At 35.5% G+C, this 21,310-nt stretch overlaps 1 protein-coding gene across 1 annotated transcript in view; it reads left to right on the top strand.

Moving 5' to 3' along the window:
* The window catches only part of LOC138694589 (TOG array regulator of axonemal microtubules protein 2-like), a 53,806-nt gene that overhangs the window by 18,557 nt on the left and 13,939 nt on the right, over positions 1–21,310 (top strand). Inside the window, exon 7 of the mRNA XM_069818464.1 lies at positions 7,120–7,312. Coding sequence (XP_069674565.1) covers positions 7,120–7,312 — 193 coding nt within the window. The remainder of the gene's footprint in view (positions 1–7,119; positions 7,313–21,310) is intronic.

A 21,310-nucleotide genomic window follows, 5' to 3' on the forward strand; every position in this document is an offset into this window, starting at 1 on the left:
TAAACTGCCCAGGTATTATGGGAATCATTCAAAGTGTGAAAAAAATGGGAGAAGAAGCTTCAGTATCCACCATCATTAGTGATACGCAGCTCAAGTGAAAGACAACAGATGGTATTTGGCAGTGATAGTTGAGAGACTTTATGTTACACAACATTACAAATTATATTTCAAAGAGCCCAATACTGAAGCAGTGTCCAACGCTGTTGAGTAACAGTTATAGTCGCGACGCTGTTATTCCCGGCGTGACTCTTCCTCTTTGCTTATGTCTTAGGAAGTCAAGGCTCTATAAATTCTAGGTAGGTAGTATCGTTCGCCATTTTTGTTCTTTCGTTGCTGAGCTACCAGACGAGGGATCTATTTTCCACACTGTTAAACATTATCATGTCGTAACTCCTATGATAATAAATCAAACGCACTGTAATTCAGCAAATAATTGAGTGGCAAATAACGTCCTTGTGTGCTTTCTTCGATCGTCAACGAAAGAGCCAAAATGGCGGGCGATTATATTAAGTATTTATCCAGCCTTAGGAAATGCTTAACATCTTCATCAGCGAATCACAAGACGCACACATTTAAATGTAGCCGACCTGCAACGTGATTGGCTGCTGGAAATTAGAGCGACGGGACTATAGCATGCCTGATCGTGAAACGAGAGGGTTGGGGTTAAAATTCTGGTTGGGACAAGTTACCTGGTTTAGGTTTATTCCGGGGTTTCCCTCAACCCATTAAGAGCAAATGCTGGGTAACTTTCGGCACTGGACCCTGGACTCATTTCGCTGGCACTATCACCTTCATTTCATATGCATGCTCCAGTATATATTTATGTGATCCGAAGCCTCCAATGCTACAAAAACAGTAATATACACGATACTATAGGTCGCTTAGTCGAGAAGTAGGCCTGAAATAGTACAATATTATTGAAACTGTTATGCCTTCGTGTGAATATTTATTGATATGTAGTGTGTATTTTTTTCACATTGACCCCCCTATTATTTGGTGTGCCCACCTCAGCACGCCCTCCCCCCACAATTTGAAAGTTCTGGCGCCGCTTACTGAACAAGTCTCGTGAAAGATAGGGTTACCGTGAGAAGAAATTCTATAGGAGGACATGGAATCTAAAATAAGAGGACATTGCTGAAAAAAGGAGGACTTTTTAAAACTTGGTATAAACAAAATTAAAGATAAAAACAATGGCTCACCTTAGTTTTCTCACTTGTTGCTGGAACAGTATTACATCTGTACCCTACTTATCAGTGGAGCCCACTTTGTGCACAAGAGCCTGAAGAGACAAACTTCTATCTTTTAACAAATAACTATGGAACTGTTCACAGGACATGTCCTTGAAATTATATCTCACCATGATGATACCTGTGACTGTCTCCGTTAGCATGTGATTTCGTTCTTTTGTCCATTGAGCAGATATTAGGGAAAATACTCTCTCAGCACTTCCATTGTGACTTGGGATAAATAAATAGAATTTACATATTTTTAAGAGTTCTGAAAAAGTTTCAGTGCTCGCAGAAGTATTGGAATTGAAGAATTTGCACCATTGTTTATCTAAACTTAAATCTTTGTCCAAATTAACTTGACTGGCATATCTTTGTACATTGCAGAATAAAATAGATAAAATAGCTTAGAATCATGAATAGTGACGCTTTTAGTGTAAGAATTCAATGCATATCAATAGATCATCATATTTTATGTTTTATGTGCTCCATCTTCAACCATTGAAAGTAGTTAAATTCTTTCGTAGGTTTTCACCATTTGTTTAGATATTCTATGCATAATATCTGACATTATTCAATATTCATATTAATTCTAGCTGAAATGCGAAATGCTGGACATTTAAATTTTTTTTTAAATGCCTGCCAGACAGGATGAAATGATTAAAAAAGAGGACATGTCCTCCTTTTGCCGGACGGATGGTAACCCTAGTTCGGAGGAGGCATATAATCAAAGCCATAGACGTTAAAAAGGTCCTACAGTCAATTATCAGAAGAAAAATAGCCACGAAAATCATCAGGAATTACCTTCAAGAAGTCAATCTGCATGCTAGACATTCTTGGCGAGGAACTTTCGTTGTCCAGATAACACAATTGCAAGACAGATGAGCAAGGGAACACGAAACCTGGAATCCCAGATGAAACCAGACTTTTGCTTAAAATCAGATTCAAACAGAATTCTCGTCTGGAGAGAGTCGGGTAATGCTGCAAGATTTTTTTATGTCGTTCTTGTGCTGCAGACTGAAAAAAGTTTATGGTTCTGTGGGGCTACACGAAAATTCTTTTTTATAAGACTCTCGTCGTTCTAATCTAGTGGAACGAATTGTGGCTGTGGCGGAAAAGATCCAACACATACTACAGTATTTCTGAGAATGTAACAGAGCATGCTTTGCATGTGCAATGTTTGCAGCGAAGTTGGGGGCTGCCGTTTCGAGCAGCTCTTGAAGCACACGAAGCAACGACGTAATAAAAAAAAACAATCATAGCGATCCGGTTACTTCAAACGATTCCATGGGATAAACATCAGCTTGCAGCACGAAAACGGCGCGTCTCTAATCAGATCTACAGTAAAACACACGCTGTGTACAGCTTGATTGAGGAATTTCGGAAAGTCGTAATGTAACTATCACAACGCAAGACTGATTCTATCGATGTCATTTCTCTTCCGACTGTACTCTTGAATATCATTCAAGTTATCTCGTGACCTTTCCTGTCGCCCGCTCTTCCTTACCGCAGTGTTTGATTCGCATTCCTTCCGTCGGTAATCCGTGGTTGCGATACCTATAACTACTGTCTGTTGACTAAACAATATGATGACTTATATTTTCTTGATGTGAGTGTTCCTCAGCTACGAGCATAGATATTATATTCATCCTTCCTATTCCCTCTTCCGCTCCTATGCACACTTGTGATTAAATTTCTTTCTTATGACGCAACACACAGCTCGCTCACTAATTAGCCGAGCAACCGAAAACAGGGGCCAATAACGTTGAATCGAGCTAATGTGTAAGGGTAGAAGCGCAGAATTGACAATCAAAAAATGATTCGATTTTATTACCATCGTGTTTCATGGTAGTATCGTGGCTGGCCGGATGGTGGTATTGAATTTCATGGTAATATCACAGTCTAGTAGCCTATATAGTCACGAAACTTGAGTTGTGAGGGTGCTAGGAACAATAGACTGTGCCTTTCGCATTATCTGTAATGAGGCGATCGTAGCAATCCTAGTGGTTAGCAATTATCTATGGTTGCATATTTACTACGTATTGAGCTTCGTGACTGTATATACTAGGCTGTGGTAATATTACTATAGCCAGGAGGAAGATGTCAAGGACAAGGCTGTGGAGTAGGAGTAGTGGGGTCGTTAGGGGCCATGAACAATTCTGAACAGAGTCGGACTCAATATATTTTACCGAATCTGACCTCGATGTGTTGTTCTTTTAAGACAATATTTTATTACCAGTTCCCTACTGTATGAACCTCCGATATCATAAGAATAATTTCTGCTGTTGCATACAATATCCATTGTAGTGAGCGGATTTTCTATGAAACGTAGCGCAGTACGGAGTTCACTGGCCGAGGAGCGTATGCTCCCTGTCGGTCGGCAACAAGATTTCGCGGTTAAACTCACGGCACTCACCCATGCCATGCAAGGATATACTCGAACTATCTACATTATTTTTCCACACTTTATTTTCTTGCCATGTAAGTGGAACGAACCTCCTTTCGAAAACAAGACGAGATTAGAAATAATTTCTGCGTCACGCATTTCACTCAAAATCCATTAACAAAATCCACTTCTAAGTACTGGATCATCTGGTTTAAGTTCTTATACCAAGGTAATTTTATATCGTTTTACCTCAAATAGCTTCATAACCTCTCGTACCGAAGTGTAGGAAATTTCCATTTGCTGAGGAAGATGTTGAAGACATTTTTAGGGGAATTTTCCAGCCGGTGTTCAGTGCCATTCAGAGTTTCTTCTGTGAGCACTTGCGTCTTCTTTTCGTTTATCTTGAACACTTCCCGTTTCACGAAATTTATTAACCAAGTTGTGAATCATAGCAAAACCTGAAACTCTAACTTCAGGAAAATTTTCTTCTAATAATTTCCTAACCAGAATATTGTACGAAATGGAAATATAAAAATTGGAGATTTATCCTTCGAAGAGGTGGAAAAATTCAAATATCTTGGAGCAACAGTAACAAATATAAATGACACTCGGGAGGAAATTAAACGCAGAATAAATATGGGAAATGCGTGTTATTATTCGGTTGAGAAGCTCTTATCATCCAGTCTGCTGTCCAAAAATCTGAAAGTTAGAATTTATAAAACAGTTATATTACCGGTTCTTCTGTATGGTTGTGAAACTTGGACTCTCACTCTGAGAGAGGAACATAGGTTCAGGGTGTTTGAGAATAAGGTGCTAAGGAAAATATTTGGGGCTAAGCGGGATGAAGTTACAGGAGAATGGAGAAAGTTACACAACACAGAACTGCACGCATTGTATTCTTCACCTGACATAATTAGGAACATAAAATCGAGACGTTTGAGATGGGCAGGGCATGTAGCACGTATGGGCGAATCCAGAAATGCATATAGAGTGTTAGTTGGGAGACCGGAGGGAAAAAGACCTTTAGGGAGGCCGAGACGTAAATGGGAGGATAATATTAAAATGGATTTGAGGGAGGTGGGGTATGATGATAGAGACTGGATTAATCTTGCACAGGATAGGGACCGCTGGCGGGCTTATGTGAGGGCGGCAATGAACCTTCGGGTTCCTTAAAAGCCATTTGTAAGTAAGTAATAATTTCCTAACAGCATGAGCAGATTTAGTACGAACATATGAATCATAAACGAACATTTGTTGTTGGGGATAGAATAATTAGGCCTATTATTTTCCATTTCGTATTTCCACTTCTAACAGTCCTGTGCAATCACAAACTCATGCCTTTAGCATCCATTCACCGCTTCGTAGGCTATATGCCATTAGGCACGATGCCCCTTCACCCTAAATATCGGCCATAATCAAGCCAACCTTCAGCTGGAGTTCCACCATGCTCATGTTTCACAGACATTCCGCTCACTCAGTACTTAAATAAGTTATTCATTTTGAGTACGACCTGCTGATGATTATGGTGGTGATTAATGTCTTATGTCTGTCGGTCTGAAGTTTCGATCGGGCGCGTGTTCGATCCCCGCTTGGGCTGATTACCTGGTTACATTTTTTCCGAGGTTTTCGCCAACAGTAAGATGAATGCCAGGTAATCTATGGCGAATCCTCGGCCTCATCTCGCCAAATACCATCTCGCTATCACCAATCTCATCGACGCTAAGTAAGCTCGTAGTTGATACAGCGTCGTTAAATAACCAACTTAAAAAATAAAAACAATAATAATAATGTCTTATTAGCATTATTTACTATTAAAATAGTTTTATCATTATTAATATATATTTAGTTTTTCTGCAGTGGTTTAGATGGAAAATAAAACAACTCGTACTCAACGCTTCAAAATCTATCTACAGTATATGGACTCGTGTAAATAAGGTTGCACTGTCATTTTTCTTTTACGGGAATTCGGATATTCTGCCGATCATTTACTAGAGCACAACCAGGATTTAATTTAGGCAGTGGCTAACAAATGGTTCAGTTAAACTAATAAACATTAAGTCCCCAAAAGAACATTTCAAACTGGAGTTACAATTTCTGTGGATACTGGTATCTTGTTAAGAGAAGATAAAAAAGGAATTTAAATTTAAACAGATTTATACAAATGCATTGTTGCCCAGATATTGAAAATATTAGGTTTATTATCAATTCATTAGGTTAGCTATCACAGATCTGGGCGTTAATAACTCAAATGAGTCATTGCAAACTACCACTTAATTCCCCACTTCACCTTCCCCGGCAGAGACAGTTATGTTTCGGACTGATACGAGTAGCCAGGAAGGCAAGCATTGCCGAGTGGCGGAATGTATAAGGCAGGCATCATAGCTTTCGGCTCTCACTGGTCGGCTAAAATTCAACACTGATGCACAGCGCCTTACTATGTGTTTGTTTCAGAAGCGATGTATGCCTGAACTATCATGCTTTCGGGGAACTTATAGATTTTCGAGCTAACAGAATAAATAAAGTAAAGAAGAAACTCGTTTTTATAAACAGTTATAATAAACTTTTAGCGAAACTACTTAACTTAATATTAAATGTTGAGATATTTTAATAGCTTAAAGCAGAGTGCGAATTAACTGGGGGATAGGGGATCCCCCCCCCCTGTTGATAAGTTATCCCTCTCTCATAAATTCATATGAACATCCCTGCCAGGGATAACTTCTATCCCCCTCACAAAATATAATTTTTTAGTAAGATTATACTTCATAAAGTACAGTATAGTACCTACACCCCAACTCTGGCTACTAGCAACAGGCATCTATAATGAACACAGATCAAAATACCCCCTCATTTCACGTGAAAAACAACTGAATAGACTATAGTGGACTATAATGGACTTTATGTTGTCAGCAAACAGCTCGATACATTAAGAAGGTTGATTGATTGATTGATTGATAAAGTACAGTATAAAGTAAGCAAATAAAATAATATTTATGTTTATCATCACCCGCAATCTGACAACAATCAATAACTTAGGAATTACATATCTTATCTTAAGCCTGCTCATGGATATAATTATTATTAAGATCAAGATGCAAGACAAGCAACTCAGTGCGACCAAGCGTTGAGCCGTATCGAATGATGATAATAATAATTTTATGTATGGTATTCTCTATCTAGGATTCTATCCTGCCCCCTCATCAGAAATCTTACTTCGCACCCTTCTTAAAGGAAATATTAAAATGCCACCTTTCGCGCACAGTTACTCAAAGATGAAAACTTCTATTACTTCAACAAATTTTACAAATTACCAGTACTGAGCTCTGTAGGGTACGGGCCCAACTGAAACACTGCTTTCATAAAAATTGGAGTTGGAAGTTTTTGTGTACCAATTTCGCAGCTTTGATCAAGAATACGTAAATTATTTTGGACAAAGTATTTGCGCATTTATCTTCTATGAACAATTGTCTTTATATTATTTTTGTTGATCAATCTTTATCTTTTGTGCAGGGAAATTGTCCTGCAAGCTGTACACGACATCGTTCAAATATCACGTTACAATCCACCGCTGTTGGAGCCGCATATGTCACTTATAAATAGAATTCTTTGTCAATTATTGAAGAGCCTGAGATCTCATGTAACTAGGACGGCGTGCCAAGCAGCACGAGAGCTGTTCCGGACTATGCAAAACACGCAGAGACCTGTGAGTACAAGACGTTTTTTCATAGGTATGAAGGATTTCAAGTCACAAGTAACTATCCCACAGTAGGCTATCACAAAAATTAAGTTCCTCATCTTAATTACACCTTCTTATGTTAATTCACTTTATGGTCAACATGAATGTCTGTTTCCTTCACTGTTGAAGGCTGCAATAGGTGAGACTAAATTTGGCACCATATGGATTTAAAGCTCGCAGTTGAACTTACGGGTTAGGTACAGCTTACAGCAGTAAATTCTTTTTAAATATTCAACATTTTTTTCCTCCATTATTGTATCTTGTACAATAAAGAAAATTGGTATGTGTAAAACACTGTCTGTCTGCTATATGAACAAAAATATTTTTACGATTTAAAAAAATATTTATATATATTGTTTTCAAAATTCAAAATGTGCAGTTCACTGTGCAGTGATGAAGCGTTTTCCTCATAACTCAAACTTGTTAACTTTTTCACGTTCTCTCTCTTTTATTTTATTGCTGAAACTCATGTTTACAGTATCACGCTCTTTGAACTACATTCCTTAATAAATAATATATTTTTTTAAATTTTGTGTTAGAAGAAAATACTGATATTTAACCATTTTGTAAAATTAATTTATTTTTGTCAGACAATCTATCAAAGATAGAGACGTGATCTTGCACCATACTGTAGACATGACATGCATTAATACACACAAGAAATTTCATCACAGAATGTTGGATAGTTTTTGAGTTGTGTGGGAAACGCTTCATCACTGCACAGTGAACTGAATTTTGAAAAAAAAAAAAAAATGTAAATAATTTTCTTAAATCGTAAAAATGTTTTTGTCATATAGCCGAAGGACAGTGTTTCAAACATACTAATTTTCATTATTGTACAAGAAACAGTAATGGAGGAAAAAAATGTTGAACATTTCCAAATTTTACTCCTGTAAGCTGTACCTAACCCCTTAAACATCGATTATCTCCGAAACTATTTCATGTCGATTAGTCAAGTCTATTTTGAAATCATTCATGGGATATTAAAATAAATATCTTATTTTCAATTAACTTATATTTTTAAATAAAAGAAATCAAACATTATCAAAGAACAAAATACTCCCTCATTGTACCTACATTTTATATTGATTATTCCAAACGCTACGTTCTTTCGTAGGCCTATTACTTTCTTTCTTATTTGATAGTAAAAGTAAAGTAAATCCATGGCGCTACAGCCCATGAAAGGCCAAGACGGACCAGCCTCACGTCCATATATCGAAACAGAAGTGGACGATCATCCAACCAGAATGGATGCATCGTGTGGTTAGCACGATGATCCCCCAGCCGTTATAGCTGGTTTGCGAAACCGGATTTTCGCTACCTATCGTAGCTCCCCAAGTGCATCACGATGCTGAGTGGGCACCGGTCCCATTAACTGGCCGAAATTTCATGAGAAAATTTATTCCCTCAAGAGGATTCGAACTAGCTCTCATTCCGTAACGCGAGTCCTAGGCAGGATGCCTTAGACCACGACACCACGGCGCAGGACTTTCTTATTTGATAATAAGCCATATTCTCTACATGATTTGACTCATCATCCACACATTTCGAAACAGAGACCATCCGCCTCTTTCATTTTATTGCGTTTATTGCTCCCAAATTAAGCGACCGACTTCGAACCAAACATAAAGCGAAGGGCTGTAAAGCTACTTCGGTCAGGCGGTCTTGCCGTGTTTTGGAGATATAATAATGATCGTTGGTGCGGCAATTTAGTCTTTGGCCCTATTTATGACACTTCTTGTTATATCTTTAAACGTCTGACTTTACACTTATTAAATTTCTTTTTGTGTCTGCTAAATAACCAATGTTACTTTATCCTATTTTCTTAGTTTTCTCGCTACGTATAGGCCTACGTAGTTTATAGAGAAACATTATCGCTCGGGCGCGGTTTCGATTCCCGCTTGGGCTGATTACCTGGTTGGGATTTTACTGAGATTTTCCCAAACCGTAAGACGAATGTCAGGTAATCTATGACGAATCCTCGGCCTCATCTCGCGAAATACCATCTCGCTATTACAAATTCCATCGACAATAAATAACTCCGCAGTTGATACAGTGTCGTTAAATAACCAAGTAAAAAAAAAAAACATGATGCTGTAAAATATCGACTTCGAGATTTTCACTTAAATGTACATTTTCAGCATCACGAATATACATAGAATAGGTGCTTAAAATCGCGATTTCTAGCTTCAGCATTGCAATGTATGTCAATGGAATCCTGTCTTTCGTTCTTAGTAACGTGTGGGCGATATCAAGAACATTTAAGAATTATTGTTATAACTTCCTCAGCCTTTCTATGGGTGTATTTAGCCATTAAAATTCATGTATTTGAGAGAGATTGCTTAAGTACTCGGCGTTGTAACGACAAATATTATGGCTCATAACTCTTATCAGAAGTTATAGGGATTGGATTTCTAATCTCTTGATCTCTTTTCTTAATATCAGCCTTAGAAACGGAAGTGGTTCATGGATAACAAGTTTATATGCTACAATTTGCAAATATAAAATAAAGCAAACTAATATTAATATTCTTTACACTTTTTAACGTTGAATAACATTTTTTATCTACGCTGCATACAAAATGTAAGTCACACTGGCAGGTAACAATAAATAAATGCCAATGACTCAGTATACCTGCAAAGATAAATAACAGACTTACATGTAAAGAAAACCTCCCCGGAATAATGTAACGAACAAAACTACATTTTTTTAAGAGAAAGGAAAATAATTTTAGGGGCATATAATTATTACCGGTATATATTTCTTAGCAGAATCATTTGACTAATCAAGCATAAAAGTTTATTCAGTTATTGAATAGGCTACAATAATTTATTGTTATAAACGAATGCTTCGAAATCCCTTTTTTTCACCTAAATCACGTATTCAATAATTTGATGTTACATCCTTTTCTTGGGGAGATCTTCTTAAAGAATGGATAAAGAGTTTTTGTATAATTTATTTATTCCCTAATAAATATTTTACACGTTGTTATACAATTACTGAAAACGTGGAAAAATTTTCGCTCACTCCCTATCTTCAATATCTTTCCACTTACAAAGTACATACTGTCATCCTCCGAGGAGTTTAGGGCTGAGAGGAATGCGGTTCCGACTAGTCTAGCGCGGTACTGGAGTGGGAGGGAACAGTGATATCGCCAGTCTGGAAGGAAGTACAATCATTACTGAAAACATTCGCCCAATTTACGAGAGCAGTATGCCTATTAGTTTTCTAACGTATTTTTGGCGAGATAGAGTTACAACCATTAGTGTTCAGAGAAGGAAAGTATTGTAGAACATTTTATTTATTTATTCTATTATTTATTTATTCTGGTGAAGTTAAGGCCATCACACCATCAGAAATACAAATACAATAAAATAAATAAACATAAAAATCATAATAAAACTACAATAATATAAATGAAAAGAAGAATCATACTATAAAATTTAGTGATTAGTAGAATTGAATTAAATTTGTAAAGTAATCAATTTAAACTGCTACTACTACTACTACTACTACTACTACTACTACTACTACTACTACTACTACTACTACTACTACTACTACTACTACTACTACTACTACTACTACTACTACTACTACTACTACTACTACTACTACTACTACTACTACTACTACTACTACTACTACTACTACTACTACTACTACTACTACTACTACTACTACTACTACTACTACTACTACTACTACTACTACTACTACTACTACTACTACTACTACTACTACTACTACTACTACTACTACTACTACTACTACTACTACTACTACTACTACTACTACTACTACTACTACTACTACTACTACTACTACTACTACTACTACTACTACTACTACTACTACTACTACTACTACTACTACTACTACTACTACTACTACTACTACTACTACTACTACTACTACTACTACTACTACTACTACTACTACTACTACTACTACTACTACTACTACTACTACTACTACTACTACTACTACTACTACTACTACTACTACTACTACTACTACTACTACTACTACTACTACTACTACTACTACTACTACTACTACTACTACTACTACTACTACTACTACTACTACTACTACTACTACTACTACTACTACTACTACTACTACTACTACTACTACTACTACTACTACTACTACTACTACTACTACTACTACTACTACTACTACTACTACTACTACTACTACTACTACTACTACTACTACTACTACTACTACTACTACTACTACTACTACTACTACTACTACTACTACTACTACTACTACTACTACTACTACTACTACTACTACTACTACTACTACTACTACTACTACTACTACTACTACTACTACTACTACTACTACTACTACTACTACTACTACTACTACTACTACTACTACTACTACTACTACTACTACTACTACTACTACTACTACTACTACTACTACTACTACTACTACTACTACTACTACTACTACTACTACTACTACTACTACTACTACTACTACTACTACTACTACTACTACTACTACTACTACTACTACTACTACTACTACTACTACTACTACTACTACTACTACTACTACTACTACTACTACTACTACTACTACTACTACTACTACTACTACTACTACTACTACTACTACTACTACTACTACTACTACTACTACTACTACTACTACTACTACTACTACTACTACTACTACTACTACTACTACTACTACTACTACTACTACTACTACTACTACTACTACTACTACTACTACTACTACTACTACTACTACTACTACTACTACTACTACTACTACTACTACTACTACTACTACTACTACTACTACTACTACTACTACTACTACTACTACTACTACTACTACTACTACTACTACTACTACTACTACTACTACTACTACTACTACTACTACTACTACTACTACTACTACTACTACTACTACTACTACTACTACTACTACTACTACTACTACTACTACTACTACTACTACTACTACTACTACTACTACTACTACTACTACTACTACTACTACTACTACTACTACTACTACTACTACTACTACTACTACTACTACTACTACTACTACTACTACTACTACTACTACTACTACTACTACTACTACTACTACTACTACTACTACTACTACTACTACTACTACTACTACTACTACTACTACTACTACTACTACTACTACTACTACTACTACTACTACTACTACTACTACTACTACTACTACTACTACTACTACTACTACTACTACTACTACTACTACTACTACTACTACTACTACTACTACTACTACTACTACTACTACTACTACTACTACTACTACTACTACTACTACTACTACTACTACTACTACTACTACTACTACTACTACTACTACTACTACTACTACTACTACTACTACTACTACTACTACTACTACTACTACTACTACTACTACTACTACTACTACTACTACTACTACTACTACTACTACTACTACTACTACTACTACTACTACTACTACTACTACTACTACTACTACTACTACTACTACTACTACTACTACTACTACTACTACTACTACTACTACTACTACTACTACTACTACTACTACTACTACTACTACTACTACTACTACTACTACTACTACTACTACTACTACTACTACTACTACTACTACTACTACTACTACTACTACTACTACTACTACTACTACTACTACTACTACTACTACTACTACTACTACTACTACTACTACTACTACTACTACTACTACTACTACTACTACTACTACTACTACTACTACTACTACTACTACTACTACTACTACTACTACTACTACTACTACTACTACTACTACTACTACTACTACTACTACTACTACTACTACTACTACTACTACTACTACTACTACTACTACTACTACTACTACTACTACTACTACTACTACTACTACTACTACTACTACTACTACTACTACTACTACTACTACTACTACTACTACTACTACTACTACTACTACTACTACTACTACTACTACTACTACTACTACTACTACTACTACTACTACTACTACTACTACTACTACTACTACTACTACTACTACTACTACTACTACTACTACTACTACTACTACTACTACTACTACTACTACTACTACTACTACTACTACTACTACTACTACTACTACTACTACTACTACTACTACTACTACTACTACTACTACTACTACTACTACTACTACTACTACTACTACTACTACTACTACTACTACTACTACTACTACTACTACTACTACTACTACTACTACTACTACTACTACTACTACTACTACTACTACTACTACTACTACTACTACTACTACTACTACTACTACTACTACTACTACTACTACTACTACTACTACTACTACTACTACTACTACTACTACTACTACTACTACTACTACTACTACTACTACTACTACTACTACTACTACTACTACTACTACTACTACTACTACTACTACTACTACTACTACTACTACTACTACTACTACTACTACTACTACTACTACTACTACTACTACTACTACTACTACTACTACTACTACTACTACTACTACTACTACTACTACTACTACTACTACTACTACTACTACTACTACTACTACTACTACTACTACTACTACTACTACTACTACTACTACTACTACTACTACTACTACTACTACTACTACTACTACTACTACTACTACTACTACTACTACTACTACTACTACTACTACTACTACTACTACTACTACTACTACTACTACTACTACTACTACTACTACTACTACTACTACTACTACTACTACTACTACTACTACTACTACTACTACTACTACTACTACTACTACTACTACTACTACTACTACTACTACTACTACTACTACTACTACTACTACTACTACTACTACTACTACTACTACTACTACTACTACTACTACTACTACTACTACTACTACTACTACTACTACTACTACTACTACTACTACTACTACTACTACTACTACTACTACTACTACTACTACTACTACTACTACTACTACTACTACTACTACTACTACTACTACTACTACTACTACTACTACTACTACTACTACTACTACTACTACTACTACTACTACTACTACTACTACTACTACTACTACTACTACTACTACTACTACTACTACTACTACTACTACTACTACTACTACTACTACTACTACTACTACTACTACTACTACTACTACTACTACTACTACTACTACTACTACTACTACTACTACTACTACTACTACTACTACTACTACTACTACTACTACTACTACTACTACTACTACTACTACTACTACTACTACTACTACTACTACTACTACTACTACTACTACTACTACTACTACTACTACTACTACTACTACTACTACTACTACTACTACTACTACTACTACTACTACTACTACTACTACTACTACTACTACTACTACTACTACTACTACTACTACTACTACTACTACTACTACTACTACTACTACTACTACTACTACTACTACTACTACTACTACTACTACTACTACTACTACTACTACTACTACTACTACTACTACTACTACTACTACTACTACTACTACTACTACTACTACTACTACTACTACTACTACTACTACTACTACTACTACTACTACTACTACTACTACTACTACTACTACTACTACTACTACTACTACTACTACTACTACTACTACTACTACTACTACTACTACTACTACTACTACTACTACTACTACTACTACTACTACTACTACTACTACTACTACTACTACTACTACTACTACTACTACTACTACTACTACTACTACTACTACTACTACTACTACTACTACTACTACTACTACTACTACTACTACTACTACTACTACTACTACTACTACTACTACTACTACTACTACTACTACTACTACTACTACTACTACTACTACTACTACTACTACTACTACTACTACTACTACTACTACTACTACTACTACTACTACTACTACTACTACTACTACTACTACTACTACTACTACTACTACTACTACTACTACTACTACTACTACTACTACTACTACTACTACTACTACTACTACTACTACTACTACTACTACTACTACTACTACTACTACTACTACTACTACTACTACTACTACTACTACTACTACTACTACTACTACTACTACTACTACTACTACTACTACTACTACTACTACTACTACTACTACTACTACTACTACTACTACTACTACTACTACTACTACTACTACTACTACTACTACTACTACTACTACTACTACTACTACTACTACTACTACTACTACTACTACTACTACTACTACTACTACTACTACTACTACTACTACTACTACTACTACTACTACTACTACTACTACTACTACTACTACTACTACTACTACTACTACTACTACTACTACTACTACTACTACTACTACTACTACTACTACTACTACTACTACTACTACTACTACTACTACTACTACTACTACTACTACTACTACTACTACTACTACTACTACTACTACTACTACTACTACTACTACTACTACTACTACTACTACTACTACTACTACTACTACTACTACTACTACTACTACTACTACTACTACTACTACTACTACTACTACTACTACTACTACTACTACTACTACTACTACTACTACTACTACTACTACTACTACTACTACTACTACTACTACTACTACTACTACTACTACTACTACTACTACTACTACTACTACTACTACTACTACTACTACTACTACTACTACTACTACTACTACTACTACTACTACTACTACTACTACTACTACTACTACTACTACTACTACTACTACTACTACTACTACTACTACTACTACTACTACTACTACTACTACTACTACTACTACTACTACTACTACTACTACTACTACTACTACTACTACTACTACTACTACTACTACTACTACTACTACTACTACTACTACTACTACTACTACTACTACTACTACTACTACTACTACTACTACTACTACTACTACTACTACTACTACTACTACTACTACTACTACTACTACTACTACTACTACTACTACTACTACTACTACTACTACTACTACTACTACTACTACTACTACTACTACTACTACTACTACTACTACTACTACTACTACTACTACTACTACTACTACTACTACTACTACTACTACTACTACTACTACTACTACTACTACTACTACTACTACTACTACTACTACTACTACTACTACTACTACTACTACTACTACTACTACTACTACTACTACTACTACTACTACTACTACTACTACTACTACTACTACTACTACTACTACTACTACTACTACTACTACTACTACTACTACTACTACTACTACTACTACTACTACTACTACTACTACTACTACTACTACTACTACTACTACTACTACTACTACTACTACTACTACTACTACTACTACTACTACTACTACTACTACTACTACTACTACTACTACTACTACTACTACTACTACTACTACTACTACTACTACTACTACTACTACTACTACTACTACTACTACTACTACTACTACTACTACTACTACTACTACTACTACTACTACTACTACTACTACTACTACTACTACTACTACTACTACTACTACTACTACTACTACTACTACTACTACTACTACTACTACTACTACTACTACTACTACTACTACTACTACTACTACTACTACTACTACTACTACTACTACTACTACTACTACTACTACTACTACTACTACTACTACTACTACTACTACTACTACTACTACTACTACTACTACTACTACTACTACTACTACTACTACTACTACTACTACTACTACTACTACTACTACTACTACTACTACTACTACTACTACTACTACTACTACTACTACTACTACTACTACTACTACTACTACTACTACTACTACTACTACTACTACTACTACTACTACTACTACTACTACTACTACTACTACTACTACTACTACTACTACTACTACTACTACTACTACTACTACTACTACTACTACTACTACTACTACTACTACTACTACTACTACTACTACTACTACTACTACTACTACTACTACTACTACTACTACTACTACTACTACTACTACTACTACTACTACTACTACTACTACTACTACTACTACTACTACTACTACTACTACTACTACTACTACTACTACTACTACTACTACTACTACTACTACTACTACTACTACTACTACTACTACTACTACTACTACTACTACTACTACTACTACTACTACTACTACTACTACTACTACTACTACTACTACTACTACTACTACTACTACTACTACTACTACTACTACTACTACTACTACTACTACTACTACTACTACTACTACTACTACTACTACTACTACTACTACTACTACTACTACTACTACTACTACTACTACTACTACTACTACTACTACTACTACTACTACTACTACTACTACTACTACTACTACTACTACTACTACTACTACTACTACTACTACTACTACTACTACTACTACTACTACTACTACTACTACTACTACTACTACTACTACTACTACTACTACTACTACTACTACTACTACTACTACTACTACTACTACTACTACTACTACTACTACTACTACTACTACTACTACTACTACTACTACTACTACTACTACTACTACTACTACTACTACTACTACTACTACTACTACTACTACTACTACTACTACTACTACTACTACTACTACTACTACTACTACTACTACTACTACTACTACTACTACTACTACTACTACTACTACTACTACTACTACTACTACTACTACTACTACTACTACTACTACTACTACTACTACTACTACTACTACTACTACTACTACTACTACTACTACTACTACTACTACTACTACTACTACTACTACTACTACTACTACTACTACTACTACTACTACTACTACTACTACTACTACTACTACTACTACTACTACTACTACTACTACTACTACTACTACTACTACTACTACTACTACTACTACTACTACTACTACTACTACTACTACTACTACTACTACTACTACTACTACTACTACTACTACTACTACTACTACTACTACTACTACTACTACTACTACTACTACTACTACTACTACTACTACTACTACTACTACTACTACTACTACTACTACTACTACTACTACTACTACTACTACTACTACTACTACTACTACTACTACTACTACTACTACTACTACTACTACTACTACTACTACTACTACTACTACTACTACTACTACTACTACTACTACTACTACTACTACTACTACTACTACTACTACTACTACTACTACTACTACTACTACTACTACTACTACTACTACTACTACTACTACTACTACTACTACTACTACTACTACTACTACTACTACTACTACTACTACTACTACTACTACTACTACTACTACTACTACTACTACTACTACTACTACTACTACTACTACTACTACTACTACTACTACTACTACTACTACTACTACTACTACTACTACTACTACTACTACTACTACTACTACTACTACTACTACTACTACTACTACTACTACTACTACTACTACTACTACTACTACTACTACTACTACTACTACTACTACTACTACTACTACTACTACTACTACTACTACTACTACTACTACTACTACTACTACTACTACTACTACTACTACTACTACTACTACTACTACTACTACTACTACTACTACTACTACTACTACTACTACTACTACTACTACTACTACTACTACTACTACTACTACTACTACTACTACTACTACTACTACTACTACTACTACTACTACTACTACTACTACTACTACTACTACTACTACTACTACTACTACTACTACTACTACTACTACTACTACTACTACTACTACTACTACTACTACTACTACTACTACTACTACTACTACTACTACTACTACTACTACTACTACTACTACTACTACTACTACTACTACTACTACTACTACTACTACTACTACTACTACTACTACTACTACTACTACTACTACTACTACTACTACTACTACTACTACTACTACTACTACTACTACTACTACTCCTTACGTACACGTATATCCTCAAAAAATTATTATACATATGTAAACATAGATATTAAGTTTTAAAAAAGGGAAACAAAGAAAAGGGCGTGAAAAGTTACAATTGCTATTAATGTGGCACCATGTGATGAATTAGGATTTGGCAGGATTTTTTTTAACACAGTTATCACAGTGTCATCCCTCAGAGATGTTGGCAGAACAAACTGTCGTCGAAATTCTTCGAAAAAAGCTGGTATAGTCCCTCCAGCACCTATGAGCAAGCCGAATACCTCAACGTGAATTAAGGCCTATTTCAGCTTTAGTTGACTGTAGGCTCATAGATCGACTTCTTCTCAAGGTGGACCTCGGCTGACTGATGACATTCTACTTCAAAACGTATCGTGGGGTCCACAATGATGCCCTGTTTAGTGTCAGCATTGTATGCTAAAATATCTACTCGTCTCGTTGACCCATTTTCCACAGCATGTTTCCTTAAAAATGACTTGTAACGGTGAAATATTTAATATGAGTCATTCATATAATATTAACATAGCTAACATCAGGGAGATGTTTGAGCAAAAATTGCAACAATATATTTAATATATTTATAACAAAATCACATAGGCCTAGGTAAACAATATGTATATGAAATATTCACACACTACTACAAACTGAAGACTTCATATTTTTGGACAATTAATACTTCTCACTCCGCTCGGCCCGGCTTAGCTGTAGCAACAAAAGAATCTACCTGCAATCCCCGCGCACCGATGGCAAGAATACCTCAGGTCCCAGCACTAAACTCGTCGGAGGAAGACAGTAGTTCAATCCATATATACAGGTTGAACCGTAAGTAATGTTATTAATTTCAAGGGATTATTATTCTTTGAGATATTTCAAACGAAAAAGTTTAATACAATTTTGCTCATTTTTGCTTCCTTTTCTAGAAAAAAATATTTATATGAAACATTTCATAGCGTATTTTGAGAAAACTACTGAATTAATTCCCAATAAGCTCAGTCAGTGTATGATGATAATAAATGATTGAAGGAATTTCAGTTTTGTCCTTTAAATGTGCAGGAATTTGATTTGAACAAACACAACTTTTCGTTCTGAAAAGGAATTTTAAAATATTACATTTGTTCGGATCAAATTTCTGCACATTTAAAGGACAAAATTGAAATTCTTTTAATCATTTACTATCATAATACATTCTCTCTCTCCCTCTCTCTCTCTTGTCTACACCTGTGGAGTAACGGCTAGCGCGTCTAGCCGAGAAACCAGGTGGCCCGGGTTCGATTCCCGGTCGGAGCAAGTTACCTGGTTGAGGTTTATTCCGGGGTTTTCCCGCAACCCAATATGAGCAAATGCTGGGTAACTTTCGGTGCTGGATCCCGGACTCATTTCACCGGCATTATCACCTTCATCTCATTCAGACGCTAAATAACCTGAGATGTTGATAAAGCGTCGTAAAATAACCTACCAAATTAAAATTAAAACATTGCTCTCTTAAAATGAATGAGTATATTGGTTATTGAATCAATAGCTTTCCCAAAACACGTTATGAAATGTTTCGTATAAAACAATTTTTATCTTGAAAAGGAAGCAAGAACGAGCAATATCAAATGACTCTCTTTTGTTTGAAATATCTCAAAGAATAACCCCCTGAAATTAATTATATTATTTATATTGCGAGTGAAGGACCAAAATAAACATCAGAGTTTAAAATCTGCATTCATATTTTAGCTAGCATTTATTGTTTAAGAGTTTTGGTACCATTTGTTAGCAAAACTT

Source organism: Periplaneta americana, chromosome 2, assembly GCF_040183065.1.
Source record: "Periplaneta americana isolate PAMFEO1 chromosome 2, P.americana_PAMFEO1_priV1, whole genome shotgun sequence".
Taxonomy (NCBI): Eukaryota; Metazoa; Arthropoda; class Insecta; order Blattodea; family Blattidae; genus Periplaneta; species Periplaneta americana.